At 37.2% G+C, this 20533-nt stretch overlaps 1 protein-coding gene across 1 annotated transcript in view; it reads right to left on the bottom strand.

Moving 5' to 3' along the window:
* Positions 1 to 19469, bottom strand: part of LOC109095702 (beta-galactoside alpha-2,6-sialyltransferase 2) — a 30878-nt gene extending 11409 nt beyond the window's left edge. The window contains exons 1-4 of the mRNA XM_042763381.1: positions 19410 to 19469; positions 17931 to 18924; positions 10121 to 10218; positions 2661 to 2762 (exon numbers count right to left, since the gene is read on the bottom strand). Coding sequence (XP_042619315.1) covers positions 2661 to 2762; positions 10121 to 10218; positions 17931 to 18855 — 1125 coding nt within the window. The 5' untranslated portion in view covers positions 18856 to 18924; positions 19410 to 19469. The remainder of the gene's footprint in view (positions 1 to 2660; positions 2763 to 10120; positions 10219 to 17930; positions 18925 to 19409) is intronic.
* Positions 19470 to 20533: the final 1064 nt, after the last annotated feature.

The raw sequence follows: 20533 nt of genomic DNA, 5'->3' as shown, positions 1-20533 counted from the left end.
CTGCAGTAACCTCAGTAATGTTACTTTTTGTTTGTTTTTCTGTGTGTGTGTGTGTGTTTGTTTGTGTATATATATATGAATGTGGTGTGTGTTGTCCAATGTGTGTGTGTGTGTGTGTGTGTGTGAGTTGTGGTTTAGTTGAGTTGGTGATTTTTTTTTTTGTGTTTGTGTGTATTTGTGTTCGTTGCTGCAGTAACCTCAGTAATGTTACTTTTTGTGTGTGTGTGTATATATGTTCGGTTCACTTGAAAGGAAACCTTTTTTTCCCATTGACAACAGTTTTGCTTTCTGGAAGAGGGCAGCAGATTTTCCTCAAGAATTTAACAGTATTTTGCCCCATCCATTCTTCCTTCTTTTTCCTTCTACTGTATCCTGACAAGTGCTCCAGTCCCTGCTGCAGAGAAATACCCCAATCACAGGATATCACCACCTCCATGCTTTACTGTAGGAATGCTGTTATTTGGATGGTGAGCTGTACTGGATTTCTGCCATACATATCGTTAGGTGTTGAGGCCAAATAATTCAATTTTAGTCTCATCTGCCTCGGCGTCTTCAAAGTGCATTTTGGCAAACTCAGTCGTGATGGTAAAATGACAGTTGGTCTGTGTTGTGTTTGTGATCATCGATTCCCATGCTAATAATACATTTATTTCAGTATGTGATAATAGAAAAAAAAAAAGAAAAAAGAAAAAAAAATGTAAATGTATATTTGTTAGTTTAATAGTTAAATTTTAAATGGTTATATACAAATTTTTGTAGTTTGTAACAATCCATTACATTACGCATTTAGGGTATTATAAGTATTATAATAAGATGATTATACATTTTTGATTACTTTTGACCTAACTTGTTTATCACATTGATTTGTATAGGTAATATTCAATATTACCTAGATTATATTGTACCACAATGATATAAAAATACAAAGAGGAAGAAAATATATTCCATTCTTTGTTATTAACATCATGAAGTTAATTAAACATTGTCATGGTTTCCCAAACTGGCTTCGTAAAGGAACTTGCAGGGGGTTTGTGGGTTTAATGAAAAGTTAATAATAAAGGAAATCATAAAAATGTAGAATTAAAATAAATAATTTGAATAAATAATAAATTAAAATAATTAAAATGAAATGTTTACTAAAAAAAATAATATTTTATTTGTTTTTCTGCATGTCATGTGACCATTAACCACAGTCAAAGAATGTGAAGATGCCAATGTGATAATTATTAAAATATGTATTTTAAAATCTCAGTGGTACTTCTTTTTTATGTTTTGAGTGGTAGTTCATTTAGGTGTCATTGAGTGTTTGGGGTTTAGGTGACAAAAAAAGTTTGGCAATGCCTGCATTACATGCAAATAATAAATAACGTGAATTTGTGCTTTTGTGTTTGAACAAAAGTCTTCCAAAGGCATAGAAAAACGTGGTTAAATAACCTTTAATGTGTTCATCAGTAGTTGAGGCAGTGTTTTAAACCTGAACTGATTTTGCTGTTGCTGAAATAGTGACTGGTCTTGGTGTGAATGTCCACAAAACTGGAAGATTTTCGAATAATTACGAATCATTTATTTGCTATTGTGTGAATAATATGTAATCATGTAATTAATAAAACAGTAACTAGTTTGATTAAGAGTAACTAGTTTTCAAATGTAATTTATTCTAATTACAAGTACTTAATTTTTGGAATCTGATTACATAATTCAGATTAATAAGTACACAGAAGCTATGATTATGTGTGTTAATGCACACGAGTGATACTCAAAGAACAAGTTTTTGAAAACTTTGTTGTGAAATAATACAAAAATAATGGTACAAATCTATTTTTAGTTACATGAAACATGATTTGTGATGACATGTGATTGAACTAAACAGGCTAACTGTGAAAATATTGAAAGAGATTGCATTATTTTGCATTTACGATGATGTTAATATTAATAAAGAGATGTTACCAAGTTCAGCCTGAGGAAAGCCACAGAAGTTTGTGCGCGCTTTTGTTTCTCCTGATAATTAATGTACTTTTGATCTGTTTACGAGTTCCACGCCGGGAACCCGTAACATCTGTATAAAGAAATTCAGCAGGTTCATTGTGTTCACTGAAGGCACATTGTTCTCTAAATGCTCCACAACATCATTCATGTGCTTTGAGACATGATTGTTTTCTTGAACTGACAAGGAAAATAAAATAGCACACCTGTGATGATGGGTTGAAAACTGACATTTAAATTGACTGTACAGAATTAACTGCTTGCCTTGAATCTGTACAGAAATGTACCTTTTCACCCTCCTTGTCAACTTATTGACTTTCTTGTCAAGAGAAACAAAGGACAGGTTGAAATGTCAGGATGAAACCCTGCCATCGTGGCTTACGATTCACAGCGGTGTCTGAGCAGAAGCACTCAGACCAGACAATCAGCGTAAACTTCGCACATGGTGCCTGCACACACTCACAGCAATGCACTCATCTGAATTGCAAAAGTACAATGTCACCTGCTCTCTGTATGTGCAAGGAGAATTTCTTGAGTTGTGATTGCTTAAGACATCAGAACATACTTTAAATGTTAAATTGTTGTTAATAACTAATGAACATTTTTTTTTTTTATATAGATAAAAACATTGTTATAGGTGTGTTTAATATGTTTTGGGTAGTTACTGAAGTACTCACTTTGTGCAGGTTGAGGGTGTATGGAGCAGGATCCCACGCTACTAGCGTTATATTCTTATACAGCGAGCTTGTGTTGAACTGGTGCTTGGGATTCGCCAGGATCTGCACACAAAACAGAAAACAGGCTATACTGAGCAGACAAACAAAAGGAAAAGGAAAAACAAAAGGTAAAGACACAAAACTGAGGTCCTTCCGAGTTGAGTGCAACCAACTCCTTGGTTAGCCAGAAACATACAATAGCATCATGGACTTTAACTTAAAGGGATAGTTCACCCCAAAATAAACATTCTGTCATTAATTACTCAACCACATGTCATTCAAACTCATAAGACCTTCGTTCACCTTAGGAACACAAATTCTCGAAGCTTCATAAAGTTACGGTTGAACCACTGATGTCACATGGATTTTTTTTAATGATGTCCTTACCACCTTTCTGGGCCTTGAACGTGGTACATTAGTTGCATTGCTGTCTATGCAGTGTCAAAGCTCTCGGATTTACTCAAAAATATCTTAATTTGTGTTCCAAAGATGAACAAAGGTCTTACAGGTTTTGAACAATATAAGGTTGAATAATGACAGAATTTACATTTTTGGGTGAACTATCTCTCTAACCAGGTACAACGTGTGTATGCTTTCCATGAAAAGAATCAGTTCACACTGAAAGTGAACATGCTGCATACAGCAGCAGTTCCTAACCATGAATTTAGGTGGAGCAGATTCTGGATCATATTGTAGGCTATAGGAATTGCTTTGGGCCGAAATCTAGTGTCCTTGCATAATTCAGCTTGAAGGTGGCACGCTAATGTTGATTGGCAGGTTCTACATTCATACACAGAACGTCATCTTAGAAGAAACACATTAATGTAGTATTTATTTTGTTTGAATGTTGATTAGAAAGTTACATGTTTATGAAAAAGCCACATCGATTCTCAGAACAATTACAGAAAACATAAGTGAATGGGGAACTGTTTAAAGTGTTCAAGTGAGCTCTAAAGCAGAAAACGACACTATTACACTCGAGATGATCTGTGCCACTCGCCATGTTCACAATCCTGCGAATATGCTGAACTGACGCAGACTGATTTACACTTCTTTAGATTTATAAAGCACTGACCTGAACTATTGACATAATGTAAAATTAAGTGGGGCCATGTCATATCTGCCCATATTGCTCCCAATTAGTGCTTGCTGCATTTCCATTTTTCACCATTTTTTACATTAGAAACACCTGTAGCATGGTTGAGCTCAGGAGGGCAGCAGCACACTCTGCCCCTCTCATAGCCAACTGATCTCCTGAAGTCACACTCTACATTTTAAATATATTCATCTCACTTTATGACTGAAAATTGTCTAGAAACTAGATAGAAAATGGTTATAAAATAGTTAAATATTTTCTAAACTTTAGGTGTTGAATGGATCATAGTTGATCCGTGACCCATACGGACCAGACCCCACAGTTCAGCACGCATTTAATCAGTTGATTAATTGCAAAATTTAACCATAATTGAGTGAAAGCAATTTTAAACCATTCCAATGCAAGAAGGGGTGAAAGAGAACTAGATTTGGCACTTGCACACTGTTTTCTATACTCAGAGCCGCACACACATGAAGCGTGCACATGCAGAGAGAGGTGCATTTCAGACAGCGTGTGAACACAGAACTGAATCCTCTTTTGCATCTCATTGCATTTGCAGACACATGCACATAAAATTTACAAAATACCCATCTCGTCAATCATTCTGGTAAACACAGTCAGTTATGTCTTAAGTGAACGAAAACAGCTGAGAAAGAAATCGGACATGCATCATTATTGGATCTGTGCATCAGGTCTTACAGGAACAGCAGGCTACAAATACAAATACAAATACATTAATGCCAATCAAACAACAAAACAGCTTTGACAAAGATGAATCTATATTTAATTGATACAGTAAACACCATGCAGTGTTATTTTACACTTAATTACTATACTTCTGTACCTGAATACTATGACCTTATTTTATTTGTAACTTTGTTCTGTTGTGTTTATCTACGCATGTAATTTGTGTATTTGTTCTTATTTTTTACTAGCTGTTCACTTATCTTTAATCATGTTTGAACTTTCTTAGTTAGGCTAGTAGTTTTTGTTGTGATATCGAAGAAGTACTCTGCTTTAAGTAATAAATGGAAAGCAAAGTTAAACTGAAATCTATTTTTTTCTTGCTGATCTGAAAAAGTATCCGATCCGTGACTCATAAACTGTAATGTGATCTGTTTTGTGATCCGCTGAACCACTACTAAACATTTACAAGTTAACAATTTAGAAACGATTCAGTTTATATAGCATTTTAACATTTGATGTTTAATATAAAGTTAGACCACAAATTCATGTTTGGTCAGGGTTTCTCTCCCTGCTACTGGTAACCATGTAATCCAGTACAACCGGTTACATGTAAATCTCACCAGTGGATCTTTGAAGCTGTTAGCATGCGACTTTTTGAGTTGGGTTTTTTCTACCAAAGCATGTGAAGCCTGGATCTGGCAGACAACGTGAAAGTCACCACTTGATTGGTTTCAACGGGCACGAAGGCAGTTCCAGCAATGCACTGTGGAGCTTAGCAGACATGTAGCAATGCTGATGGTCATCCACTGCATCCTATTCTTCAAGTCGCCATGACTTCTGTCTTGCCACTGGACTCAAGTGAGGCACAGGAAGCTGATGATGAGCAACTCTCCCTCATTTTAATTCCAATACATGTGTAAGTCATCTTTATCACCTTTGCTCATCTCTATCATCTCTATTCTATTTTATCCACCTACTCAATCCAAAACCCTGTGGAAATGGGGCGCGCAGTGAAGCAGCAGGTGTGGATTCACTGGGAGATGTAAAATTGCCCACCTCATTCAAAGCCAGGCAAGTCTGCCATGGCTGGTGGGCATCCCTTACAAGCAGTAGAAGCTAAAAGAAAAAAAGAATAAGAAATTTAACGTGTCTTCATTTGGCACATTGAATGTGCACACTAATGGACAATGCTCAAGTAGACCAGAAAGAAGAACAGCCCTAGTGGGCAGAGAGCTGGCTCAATACAACATAGATATTGCCACTCTTAGCAACACTTGCCTTGCTGAGGAAGGGCAACTGAAAGAGATTGGTGCAGGCTATACATTTTTCTGGATTGGCAGAGCTAAAAACAATCGACGTGAGGCTGGAGACTGCTTCACCATCAGGAACAACTTAGTCAAGAAACTTTTCAGTCTCCCCAGGTGGTAAATGACCAGCTCATGGTACTGAAACTCCCACTTCCCAGAAAGAAACAAGTCACTGTGGTCAGTGCTTATGTCACTACCCTGACCAACCCAGATGACGTTAAGGAGAAGTTCTATGATGACCTCCATAGTCTGGTTTCATCAACCCTGCAAAGAGAAAAGCTCATCATCCTGGGTGACATCAATGCCTGAGTAGGCACAGATTTTTACACCTGGGAAGGAGTCATAGGCCGACATAGCATAGGAAAGTGTCACTCCAAAGGTCGCCTCTAACTACAGTTCTGCACTGAAGATCAGTTGCTCATCACCAATACAACCTTTTGCCTCCCAACTTGGATGCATCCACGCTCTAAGCACTGGCATCTTATCAGCTTTGTTATCATCAGGAAGAAGGTCAGACAGGATGTACAGGTGACAAAATCCATGTGTGGAGCTGACTGTTGGACTGACTCCAGACTCATCATTTGCAAGATGATTCTGGGAACCCTTCCAAAGAGATGCCCACCAGGGGAGACTGCATCAAAGCATATAAACATCTCAAATGGGAAGAAGTTGGAATCAAGCAACAGCTGACAGAAGAACTGGAGAACCTGGCTGTCAATATCCAGATCACTGACAACATTGAGGGCAGCTGGGCCACATTTAATGTACAGTATGCCTCTGCTTATGCATTACTTGGTCCCAGCCAGCAGAATCCAGCTGTTAGAAGAAAAGCATGGACTACAGAGGATGTTTCTTACAAGCAGGTCTCCAACAAACAAGACAAACTTTTACAATTTTCGAAACACACTCCAACGCAAACTTGGGGAAATGCAAGATAACTGAAAGCTTGCAAAATCCAGGCCTATGCCAACATGAATAACAATGATGCTTCTACGACTCCATCAAAGAAGTGTATGGAACCCAACCTGTTAGCTCATCCCCAGTTCTCACTGCTGATGGAACAACACAGCTCACTGAAAAGTACCAAAAGTTTGAGCTGTTGGCAGATCATTTTGATGCAGTCCTCAACAATTCATCCCACATCGGTAAAAAAAGCAATCAACAGGCTACCACAGATTGATGTCAAAGAAGACCTAGAAACCCCGCCTACACTGTCAGATATTTTCAAAGCCATTAACCAGCTATTAAATGGCAAAGCTCCTGGTCATTTGTATAGTACGCAATTCCACGATGGCATGCAGGTTTGTGTACTTGATGGAGACCAATCTGCTCCCTTCCCAGTAACAAATGAAGTCAAAGTAAGGCTGCGTGCTTACCCAAACACTATTCAGCATGATGTTTTCTGCAATGCTGACAGATGCCTTTCAGGACACCGATCTTGGCATACACAACAAGTACAGGACGGATGGCAAGCTGTTCAACCTGCACCACTTTTAGGCCAAGACCAAGGTCCATGTAGCAAGATTACTTCCTGTCCATGTGACTACGCCCTGAATGGGGAAAATGCTTGTAACATGCAGGACAGCTTGGAATTGTTCTCAACCACATGCACACTAGACACTTTAAAAGCCTCAATGAAAGACTTTGGCATCGACCCCTCTTCCTGGGTAGACCTTGCTGTGACAAATGTGGCCACGCTCTCAGAGCAGCTGCGCACTGGAACATCAGAGAGAGAAAAAAAGAGCTGCAAGCAACATTTAAATGACAGACTGGAACATCAGAGAGAGAAAAAAAGAGCTGCAAGCAACATTTAAATGACAGAGAGTGCAAGCAACATTTAAATGACAGAGAGCACTCTAGATCACTAGAATGTGATGAAGTTGGTCATCTTCTTAATTGAAGGATGAACGATATACACTACCATTCAAATGCTTGGGGTCAGTTTTTCTTCCACAAAGGAAATTAACACTTTTTCAGCAAGGATGCATTACATAGCTCAAAAGTGACAGTAAATACATGTGACAATTTTTCTATTTTTTTTTTTTAAATTACAGAAACAAAGGTAAAATGGTTTCCACAAAATATTAAGCAACATAACAGTAAAATAATATAGAATACAACATTAAAGTTAAACACTTTATTTTACAATCAATCATAAAACTAGTTGTTGAGAATGCTTAATAAATGTATTATTCATTGAAGGAGGAGAAGAAGAAATGTTTCTTGAGCAGTAAATCATCATATTCTAGTTGTTGAGAATGCTTAATAAATGTATTATTCATTGAAGGAGGAGAAGAAGAAATGTTTCTAGGAATAAATTAATTTTAATATATTCATTATTATAAAACTTGTATAATATTCACAATCTTGCCTGTTCCCAGTATTTTTACTACAATTTTGATCAAATAAATGCAACCTTGGTGAGAGACCTTTATCAATTTAAATTTTTAAAAATCAAGTGCTGACCCCAAAACCTTTTTGTGTTTGCACTATGCAGGTCTGTGAATAAATTAGTGGTCAAAAGTGTCAAAAAGAATGCCCTAAATTCAGTCTGTTACCACAACAGATTTTCTACAACCTGTGGACCTGGGATGAATGTGGACCATTTGCTGCCTTCATAGATGTTCTAGTCAGAGCCTAATAGTCAGACTAAAAGCTCATGGGCACCATCAGGGGTGATACGTGTGTTGTGTGTGTGTCAAAAAACAGAACGTTCAAGAATGCACTAAAAAAAAGGTCAAAAGTTACTAAAGGTGTTTTTGTAGATGTTTGAGTTGTAGACATCTGTTTTTTTCTTGATCGTTATGTGCAATCAGAGATGTTTGAGTTTTTGTTAAGTATTATTTTGTATGATAGTGAATTGTATTTTAAATTAAATTAGTGGATATGTTGTGCAATTTAGAGAATTTCATTGATTATAACGGAATCTTTTGAGATCACAATGAACTAAGATGAGTGACACTTTTAGTGATCATAAAGGGAACGTTCTTTCCGCGCTTTCTAAGCTATAATCCATTTAGAATTTGTATGAAATTTTTGTTTTTCGGACACATGCACACTGCAAAATTTCGGGAATGGCATCCATATATTTATGCTGGATTTACTCGCGAAACAGTAATGAATGACACAGTGATGGACAGAAATATATGTGAGAGCACCCTCAGTGATGTAATTCTGGAACTAAGCCTGGCCAAACTTCCACAGACATTGCGCGTTCTGAACGAAATCTAGTTCACGGACAAAAAACGTGTGTAAACTTTGAGTTTGGACCATATCAACCAGTAATTTCATTTCCAGTAACAGACAGTAGAAAATAAAGGAATGAATGGTATGCAATTTATGACTGCATAACTGGTCACAACTGATTTTTATTTTTCTTCTTTTTTTCACTTGTCTCGCCTTCGGTGGCAATGGCAACGATTCAAAATGGACACATTTCAAGTGACTGGATTTTGAAGCTGGAAAAAAAGACTGCTTTTCTGATGTTCACTGACTTTCACAGTGTGCACATTTCTGGTTAAAAATGAAAGGCCACCAACAGACACAAAATATATCATCGCCATTCAAATCAGTAGCATGAGTCAAAGCTAGTTCACAGTTTATTAAATGTTGGCGACCTCTGAGTTATTCTTGACTGCTTCGATGCAGTGCAGTAAGATAAGGCATTATTTTGATACTTAAAACCTGTAAAGACATTTTTGAGAAAGACATCTTTGTGCATTCATTTATGCATTTTATTTATTTTTTTGCAATTTTTTTTATTGTCCTCTCTAACTCAAGAACTAAATGTCACCCATGGTCACCATCTTCAAAACAGCTACTTTTGTGGTCCACAGAACAAAGACAGTCATGCGGTTTGAAATGGCATGCAGGTGAGTAAAAGAAAAAAACATTCTTTTCAGAGAGTACTTTTCAGACACTACTCTGCAATAATCCACTAAGCATCAGTTTTGTTCCCACTGATCCATCCATTAATGAAATGAATGAATGAATGCCTTTTATTCTCATTATACACACGTACAATGAAATTAGAATAGCTTCCCTTTAACATAGTTTACATATCACATACTGTAGTACACATACAACAAAACATTAAATGTGACAAAGGACACAGCACATCCCACAGAGCGGTCTCGGTTCTGCATTGTGTGTGTTTGACTTTGTTTGCCCATTGAGCATGTGCCCACAAGGACATGATGACTCAGATCTAGCTGAAAACACACACAGTCGAGCCAGAAGGTGTTCACATGAGATCTGCTTCAATTATGTGGCTGATCCACAGAAAGACACAGTACTATCAATATGAACTGAAAACATCAAACGTCGCTCACCTGAGAGTTGATGATGCGTATGGTGGTTTTATTCCCAACGTCTCTTTCATAACCCTCGGTAGGAGCTGTATTAAAACGCAGCACTGCATCATGGGAATCTAGAATTACAAAAATGGGAGCTTTAATCACATGGTGCCTTAGACTGAGTCATGATTAAAAGAACAATGAGTGAAAAACAAAGGCATTTCACGCCTGCATAACTTCACATAACAAGACAAAACAATATGTCCTAGGAGAAAGAGAAAGCAAGGCCTCAATCCATTAACAACACTGACTATAAAAGAGCCAGAACACACATTGAAAACACATCATGTGCACTGGAGTGCATTGATGGAAATGTGAGGGTGCAATGGTGCTAGTAAACATGTTTCTCACACTCCTCAACCCTGTAATCTGTTGTTAGGAACTGTGCAAACAGCTTGTACAACAACCAAAAAGTCAGATGCCATTTATTACCGGGTTCACCTCAGGAGGCTTATTGATTGAATATCTTCCATTTAATCTGCTGTGAGACTGAGTGACTTTAAAGGTCATGTTAACTTCACTCAAAAAATGAGAACTGCCCTCCACTGTGGCTATTAAATGTCATTCACATTTCCACCTATTTAAACTTGGTGCGTTACATCAGTTATTATGAGACAGGTGAGAACCAATGGTGTTTGGAGCAAAAGGACGATTTTTATTATTGGGTGAATGATCTCTGCCTAAATCATTTTTTCACTCCATTACTGTGTAGCGGACCAAAAAAAAAATAAAAAATGATGTAAAGATTTTCCTGTTGCAAAACCCCCAGTATGTGAATCAGGCATGTGGTTGTGATATAAATTAAAAAAACAGAATTACATTTTAATAATAAAAGACACTATTTTAATGTGTCCTTGTTAACTACTGATTAATATTAATTGACAACATTTACTTATTATAGGGTTAACATTAGGATTTCTTTTAGGGGTAGCTGCTTGTAATTATGCATAATTTGCAGTTATTACTATAGTAGCTAAATACATGCACATTTAAGAAGGACACTGTAAAATAAAATGATACCACAAATAATAAAAGAGAACTGAATACAATATAAAAAAATATTTTTATTAATAGAAATAATCTTTAATTTTTATAAATCAAATAACTATTTAAATTTATTTGCATTTAGAAATAAAGTAAATAAAAATTTTATACATACAGGGATGCTATTTTAGTCAAATGAAGTAATTTTAAAATATAACTATTACAAACTTATAAACGTATTCAGAGAATCATGCTGAGGTCTAAAACAACATTGCTCTCTAGTGGACAAAACACATTCATCCATATAAATTTAATAGAGAGAGAGAGAGAGAGAGAGAGAGAGAGAGAGAGAGAGAGAGAGAGAGGAGAGAGAGAGAGAGAGAGAGAGAGAGAGAGAGAGAGAGAGAGAGAGAGAGAGAGAGAGAGAGAGAGAGAGAGAGAGAGAGAGTAAAGTCAATGATGAATAGTCCTCTCCCCTGGATGTGACGTGACAATGACTTATGAAGGAAGCCCCTCACCTCCTCATCCATCTCTCCGTTCAGCTGACATGCCGTTTATTGGCCTTCATCAACTAGCAATATTTTCAAAGCAGTAAATTTGAGCTTGACATCGAGCATGTCCCCACTATTTTGACAGGGACATCGATCTCCTGAGAGAATATAAGTCACATCAGGAGAGGAAAAAGAGCCCACGCATGTGTGTGAAAGAGAGAAATTGTGAAAAATTATATAGACACAGGATGGGAAAAAAGATCCAAATGTTAAAGGAAATTTGGAAAAATGACAAACAATTGTGTTGCATTTTATATATGTGCTTTGTGGAGAGACATTGCAATGCCACTAGATGGCAGATAAAGACCAACAACTAAGGTACTAACAGTCTCATTGAACCAGACCTTTGACCGCTCAAGGTTTAGTCCACATTGCAGCTTTTTCTGGTAAAGTACCACCTATTTAGACTATCTGACAGATATACAACCACAAGTACTTCTTATGCACCTTTTGGGGTCAGATGAACAATAGGAATAAACAAAACACATAAGCATTTATGAGGTTGTTGTGTTATTTTTATGTTATTATGTTTTGAATGTTTAAAAAATCTGTTCTGAAATCCATACTGACAAACGGGGAAATGCCATATAGCAGGGAAAACAGCATATTGAAGCATCATTATAACTTTGACTACTTTGTGGCAGTCTCACTAAAGTCAGAACTATTTTATAATAATGCCTACTGCTTCATTTAAACTGGAAAAAGTATTGCATAAAAAAAGAAAAACAATAAATATTCCCCGAATAATGGTCAACAACTGTCACTGGAAATAAAAATTGAATTGCGATTTAAAACATTTTTTTCTAGGTATTGCTGGTTTGTTGCACCTATTTGTAGGGTGCAATTTAATACACACATTTATATTAAGTTTAATATACAATGTAATATAAAAGGTGATAATTTCCATATTTCACTGTAAAAGACCTATTACAATTTATTTTACTCTGCAACTGTAAATTGCAACATTGAAGCTGTATTTATGGCTGTCTACACTTTCAAATGTTAAACCATCAAGCTTTTATATGGTTACAGAAAACCACAGGGAGCCCTTTAAAGCTTCTTTTGACAACAGTTGGTTTATAAGCTCTCCTCATTACAAGTTTGGGAAGATGGTTGGTGCAAGATGCATTTTTTGTAATGAGCTCTATATGTGGATCAAAATCAGAGCCCATGCAGAGATTGGTTTTGTGTGGAGGAGCATTTACTGTGAACCAAATCACTCTGAGACACTGAAAACACTGGATTCATGAGCTGCTCACGTGTAAAACGCAGTGTCATGTTTCACTCTAAAACATGCGGTGCATATATTTAATTAATCACAGCCTTTGCGATTAGATATTCGCACTAAGCCATGTCACAATTTTGATTTTATTTCAATTTGTCAGGAAGCCTCAAGTGCCTCAAACAAGATTGATGCCACCACCCGAACAAGCTTTGGCAAACCCAGTGACGTGTTTTTTTCTCAGAAGTGTGCGATGAATTAACCCAGAAAATGTACGCTGCATGCTGATAGAAAAAAACCCTGCATTCTCTTACTTCTAGAAATTGCGTAAATAAAGTCAATCAGATTAGAGTTTGCAGGAAAGAGAAAATGCTTTCCATTTTGGTGAGCAATATGCATCAGACATTCAGCAAACGGACTGTGGGCGTCTGTAGGCGTTTCGTCTGAGACTAGGATGGTAGACATTTAGAGCCAAAAAAAATAAACCCCCTGAGAGATTGCACAGCATTGCATATGACTGCACTGGTAATGTGAATCAAAGCTGGAATCTCTGGAAATAACCAACGTGATAAACTAGTGTTAATAACTGAGTGGCTTTCCCAAACAAAACATGAGGAAACTGATCAAAAAAAAAAAAAAAAAAATTTTTTTTTTTTTTTTTTTTTTTAGATGCGCCGAGTCGGACACAGGCTGCTCATGGAGAGCGCTGACAGATCTGCTCTCGGCTGTGCCATGGATTTGCTGGCTCTCTGGCTCGTCCTTGAGTATATTTGGAGGGCACACTAGGTTGGCACGGCTGATGGGAAATGTTTAGACAAGAAAAGCTGAATTTAATAGATTAAAGGGGCTGTGGAGAATTCGAACCTGATCAAAAGTGGCCTCAGTCTAAATTAAAATAAAAGGAAAATCAGTGCGAGCCATACTTCTATACTGTGTGTGAAGTAATACTGCTACTATACAACAACTGTAACAAACAGTTCGATCAATATAGCTGCATGCATCTATTACAGGGTGCAGTACATCAGTGGTAAGAACACTAATGATTTGTTTGGTCTTGGTACACCTGATAGTGATTTTACGACAGAGTGCACTAGTGGATTTGAAAGACTGAACACTAATTTGGTCAGATGACTTTAAGACCCTGCCCCAGCAACATTCAGCCGCTAAACAGCAAACATAATGTAGAGTCATGAACAACAAAGGTACAACTTCTGGATTCCCCCAACAAAGTTTCAAACCTGCAACCTTGAAGACTGTTTCTTGTAAATACAGCAAGACATTAATTGTTGGACTGGAGTTGTGTAGATTACTGTGATCAGCTGTTCGGACTCTCATTCTGACGGCACCCATTCACTGCAGAGGATCCACTGGTGAGCAAGTGATCCAACTCTACTATTCTCCAAATCTGTTCCCATTTAGGAACGAACTCATTTACATCTTGGATGGCCTTAGGGCAAGTGAATTCTCAGGAATTTTTCATTTTTGGTGAACTATTGCTTTAATTGTTGTCCATTTCAGTAAAATGACAATTAATTCTGATAAACTAAATTCACCCCAATAAGTACCAATAAATTCCACAACTTTTTAAAATTCATTTTAGTTTAAAATGTCATATTCGATCTTTCAGTGAAATGACAGATTTCTTTCTGGTAAGACTAGATTTCTTCAATAATTTAGTCTGCTTATACCAGCCCCATTCTTACAATCTACTACAAGATGTGCCTCCATCCAATAAACAACTGATGGAGAAAACCAAGTCCCCATCCTAAACTTTTTCTCCTTTTCCGATAATCCATTACACTCAAATATGTCACAATACAGAAAAAAGAAAAAAGAATCTGCCTGTACTCAACATAACTTAATACATTTTATTAACTATCTATCATAGACTCCTGCCAGAAGAAGAAAAATCTGGCAGAATAAAAACAATAGGAGCTACAATTATGTCTCACCATAATAATAGCAATAAACTAATAATATACACAAATGTTACTAGCTCTATCATAATAATAGCAATAAAATATGAATTTTGGAGGAAAGGAAATTGCCCTACAGGGAAATTTAGTGATATTTAGTGCAATTATGAAGAGAGAGAGAAAGAGGAAGTCCTTGAGTACAAGCAAAAAATATAATTAGAATGGTGATAGAAAAAGACAGTTAGAAAGCATCTAGATTGCAAATGACAAACTATTTGTCTCATCACCAAATGCCTTCATGAGACTGCAGAGTCACCATTATCCTGAGAAACAACAAAAGCTGTGCCGTCACCATGGAAACACTTCCTCTGTGCCCACTACTGCTCTGCCACCATAGATGCCAAAGCTGGAAGAATCTGGGCTCTTTGTGTGCTCTGTGATGCTTGTGATTATGTAATCGTAAAGGGCATCAGTATCCCACTGACCCTTTCAGAGAAACTGGCATCACCATAGAAAAAAAAAAAAAAAAAAAAGTGAGGAGAATGATAGAGACCGGTTCCTAAACCCAACCAAAACAAGGCCTCAGTTCACAGGCAAACCACTTTTTTCAGGACACTCTTCTGAAAAGACTAAATGAGGACAGCTATTCAGGTTTTTGAAGAAAGAGAGAACTAGACATTGGGAATCTGAAGCATGAATAAAAACAGAAAGAAAGAAAACATGTCAAAGAAATATTAAGCCATTGGCAATTTCTCCTTTTTTGAAGTATTAATTATGACTCTGAAATCTGACTGAAACAGCCTACAGTCAGGCTAATGAACTACATTACTAGACAGAAGAATTGATCATTTTTGTCCACCATTTTATAAAACAAAAAAGCAGTGATAAACCACTATTAAAATCTCTGCAATACTGATAAGATGCTAATTATTTCCATTATTATGTTATGGAAGATGACATAAAAGGCAGACATCAGATTTCAATACTATTCTATAAAAATAAATAAATAAAAAATGAACCATTTTTAATGCTTTTAGTGAATGTACAACATCACAACATCATAAAATACAGAATATGCATTAAATATGCAAAATATTTAAAATGCATGTTAATTATGGGATTTGGCAGGTTTATTAAATATTTTTAAGGATTAATGGCAAATGAAAATGTAAACATGCACATTATCCAATAATATTTTTTATAAGAAAAAAAAGTAAAAATATATTGTTGTTGTTATTATTATTATTATTATTATTATTATTATTATTATTATTATTATATAGTTTGGACAGTTATGCTGTACCATGCTGGTTACAATTAGTTTTCTTAAATTTGATTTAATAGTGCATTTAAAGCAAGCTTTTCAAATGCACTTTACACAAAAACATTACAGTTTTTCTGAATTACTAAAACACTAAACCCTAATCCCTTAACCAAACTCTCACTAGCTTAAACCAATTTGTCGAATAAAGCACTCTTTCTGCCAAACCTTAAACACGTTTAGGCATTTAGGCTCTATTTGCAAATCTCATGCACTCTTTTCGCAAAACTTTAAACACATTCTCATTCACTTATCACACTGTGATGCATTTGTGCAGCAAAATGCTAAACACAAGGGGCAAAAGTTAAACACAACTAAAGCACAGTTGTCATTGTTTACACACAACAATTCAAAATGTAGAAGAGGATGCGGAGAGAAAGAACGGTTTAGAGAGTGTTATCAAGGCTGGATCTTTCAGACCAGAGGTTTTTTTTCTTTGTCTAGCAAAAAAGACAACATTACTTGTGATGTGGACAAAGTCCTCAAAGACATGAAACTGAAACAGAATGAATCTCTCATTTACTCTGATTTTACAATTGCATAACTTACAGTATTTGAGTGTACTGTAACATGCTATTCATTTAGAGTTTTATTTGACCTTTTTGGCCTTTGCAGTTGGACTGCATTATGTTTGTATATATACAAACATTCAGTACTTTTCAGTATTCAGCGCAATACTATTCTTGCAGTACATACAGTAGAGTTATACAATATAGTCACCTTATTCAGTTGCAATAACTATACTTTTTTACAAAATTGCTAAATTGTTTACTCAATACAACATACCTTTTTCTGTAATGTTCTGTATGCTGTGTTCTCCATTTTTCTCTGTAGTGTCTAATGAATGCTCTGTAGTGTTTATTTTATTGACTCATGTGTGTGTGATCTGAGAGCACCGTTTGATTTTGAGTGCAAGTAAAATGGTTTTGCAGTGATTGTCTGATTTTCATGGAAGAGATTTTGTGAATTTAATTTGAGTATTTGGATTTGTGTTTAAGGTTTTGAGAAAATGAGTGATGGTTTCAAGAAAATGTGATGTTTCAAATAAACTGTAAAATGTGTTTTATGTATTTATAAAATCAAATTTTTTTTTTTTTTTTTTCACAGGTGCGTATGTAGGATTGAACCGAGTGGTTCCTCCTGCAGTCCAGACTTCAAAAATATTGGACAGGGTTTTTTTTTTTTTTTTTTTCAGCCGGCCCAACCACCTCGCCAGACTTGACACACACGCAGGTTGCCAGATTGAGGACACCAACAGGAACGAGTGCACCTGATGATGGATGTTGTTTTAAGTTTTTGGTATGGTTTTATAGGCTTTTTAGGATGGGCAGAAAGTTCTATTTCCCGCTCTGACCCCTTTCGTTTGCCAGCTTCCATGACTGATATGAAATACCCTGTGTTTTCCGCCAACTGGCAACCCGGGGTGCCGAAATACAATTGGGTAAACTGGCAGTGGGCAGGGTTCACAAAGCAAAACAGAGTGACACTCTGGCCTGGAACGCACATTTTCAAAGGAGAATTAACAGACTGTAGCATTGTTTTTCAGATAAATATGTTAACTTAGCATGTTTCTTAAATATCTGCAAACATATTATGGTATTTTTATGCTTTAGTAGAGTCAAAAACTTACAGCACCTTTAAGATGATAATTATACTGTGCATGCATACCAATTAGCCACTCAGATATTTTCTGAGAATTATTTTCAGATAATACCTACAGTAATAAAATGATTAAGGGTATTGTAAAGGGGTTCCCCAAATTAAAATCTTTCATTTTTCTACTTTAACTCACCAATCTCCTTTCCAAGTCCCGAGTGAAGCATGGCTCCGGCAGAGGTGACCACGGCGCAGGTCTGGAAGCCTGGCCTGTAGAGCTGGCTTAAGGGTAAGGCAGGTACAATCTTCTGCCAGCCTAAATTAGAGAAAGGCATCTCAGCTCCATCCAAAGTTCGAACCTTCTCCCCCTTCTTCAGCTCACACAACACCTGCTGGCCACTCTGTTGTGTCTTCCGGTGCCCCCTGTAGGTCACGCCGTGTTTATTATTATTCAGGTAGTCTTTCATAGCTCTCTGCAGGCGAGGACTGAGCATGCCCACTGACAAACTCCCTTTCCACAAACCGTGCACTACGGATTTTGACCTGGGAACATAATACTCATCCGGGTCAGAGTCATCATGCCTAGCCAGTCGTTTAGTCGTCCTCCTCCTGCCGTTATCTGCCTCCTCTTCATCTTCCTCTTCTCCTCCCACCACCTCTTCCTCCTCCTCTTCTTCATCCTGCTGAGGTGAATCCTGGTTATACTCTTGTCTCTCACGGCTGCGACTTACAGCGGCAGATCTGGAGCCCACGTCCTGGGTGCCGAATGCAGACCAGGCCGCCAGGCTCTGAGGGTCGGGATAGGGGTAGGCCTCCTGGCTGAGTGGACTAGGCTGGGGGTCAGCACTGGGGTTTTCCTCCTGGCTTTGCTCCTGTTGGGTGTTGCTGGAAGCGGAGGGGGTGGCGGAGGTGGCAAGCCCCAAATGGGTGGCCATTATGCTGCGGGGGTTGCCCTGCAGCGAGGTCAGGCGGCGCGTGTCTGTGTAGGAGAGAGCGGCAGCTGAATGTGGTTCATCCACTCGTGAATCCATGAAGTAGGAGAGGAGTGCCAGGAACAGCAGCACCCAGGCCAGCATGAGGCCGAGGGTGAGCCGCCGCCACTGTTTCAGACTGGACTTCATTTTCCAGAAGTCCTCTCGGCCGCACGCCGCTGCACTCCAGACCCAACTGGAGAAGGGTCAGCAGGAGGCCTACAACAGGACAGGATTGGTTAACCACATAACCTCAAAGAAAAACAAAAACAAAAAAAACCTTGTTCTTGGAATTCGGCATGTTCCACGATTTCAGCTACACATCACTAGCTTTGAAAGAAAGAAATCAAAGTTGACCACTACAATATTCTTAAAATAAATCTACATTTTCAGTTGATTTCCTACAACAGAAATAAGACATTACATCACCACTCATTAACCCTAAAATGACCCGTCTTAAAGGGGTCATGAAATGCCTTTTTTATTATTTTGAATCCTGAATAGGCATGGCGGATTGTAGAGTCAGAAGTAAATGCCCTCTTCTATGATTGGCAAACAGTTGCGCATGTTTGAAAGCCTACATCCTTTATAGATGGGACACTTCTGTGATTAAGGTTAAAAATACATAAATACTCCGTACATATAAAACGATTTGTAATAATAGACAAAGCAATAGTGACCACGTAATAAAAACAGTTACTCACACTTGTGTGGTGCGACATAACTGTCGGATCCAATATAGTTGGCACAGCATCGTCTTTTAGTTTCAATCTTTCAGAAAATCCTGCGTCGAATTGTGCCTTGTTTGTAAACAAATCTGCGGTAATAATAAATTTGAGTTATAAATGGAGTGATTTAATTACTGAGTTTGTTTGTGATGTGGTTTGGGTTATTTTTGGTATTTTTTTTTTGCTAATGACTTTTGAAAGGATTTTTATGATTGTTGTGATTTTGTTGTGCTTTTTCGAATGAATAGATGAACCACATTTCCGCTATTTTGAATTCTGATCTTGGTGTGCTTTTGAATTCTGACAAATTATTTTATATTTATTTACAAAATTTGGTAGGCTTCATCGTCAGCATGTCCCAAAGGAGGTTTTCAAACTAAGAAGTTTGAACACAGCTCCACCTAGTGTTCCAGAGATATGAGTTTTATTTGCAAAAAAGCTTAGAACTTTTGAAAACATTGTCAAAAATCTACATTCCTTATTTTATGCCGATTCTGATGATATCTCATTTGTCATTTCCATCAATGTGCCTGTCTGCCATATTTAAGTAAATGGAAAACAGTTTTTTGCTACTCCTCCTACAGACTTTGTCCAATTTTTTCTAATCACAGTGACAAGTTATGCTTTTGTGCTGTTCATTTTGACACTGAAAGATCTCCTTAGCAGCCTAAATATTTCACGTCATCTGAATGGCACAACTTGTAAAGCAATATCCCTGAACCTTTCAGGTTGTGGGATCGAGTCCCGTGTGGACCATGCCCAACCGTGTGGACCATGTCCAAAAGGCTGCATTCTCTTTATGCTGTTTTTGCACTTACGACTCTGCAGTTCTTCTTATTATACCAGACAACATCAAAGTTATAGTTGTAAATGTCAAAGTTATAAGTTATACTTTTATTTTTTTTTTATAATTAAGTAACGTAAGATGTGGTGAGGTTCAGCAATTTTTAGATTTAATTTGGATACAATGTTTGGCTAAACAATTGTAAGTAGCTCCTGTAGTACTCCAAGTAGACCGTAACACCAGAAAATCAACCTGATATCAAGCAGCTGTCAACCTGATTTTTTAAAGACCTGTTTGAATAACCATCTTGTAATCT

The sequence above is a fragment of the Cyprinus carpio genome, chromosome A9 (genome assembly GCF_018340385.1).
Source record: "Cyprinus carpio isolate SPL01 chromosome A9, ASM1834038v1, whole genome shotgun sequence".
Lineage (NCBI taxonomy): Eukaryota > Metazoa > Chordata > Actinopteri > Cypriniformes > Cyprinidae > Cyprinus > Cyprinus carpio.
Note: the sequence above shows the minus strand (reverse complement) of the source record. Positions and strands in the feature narration are given on the sequence as shown.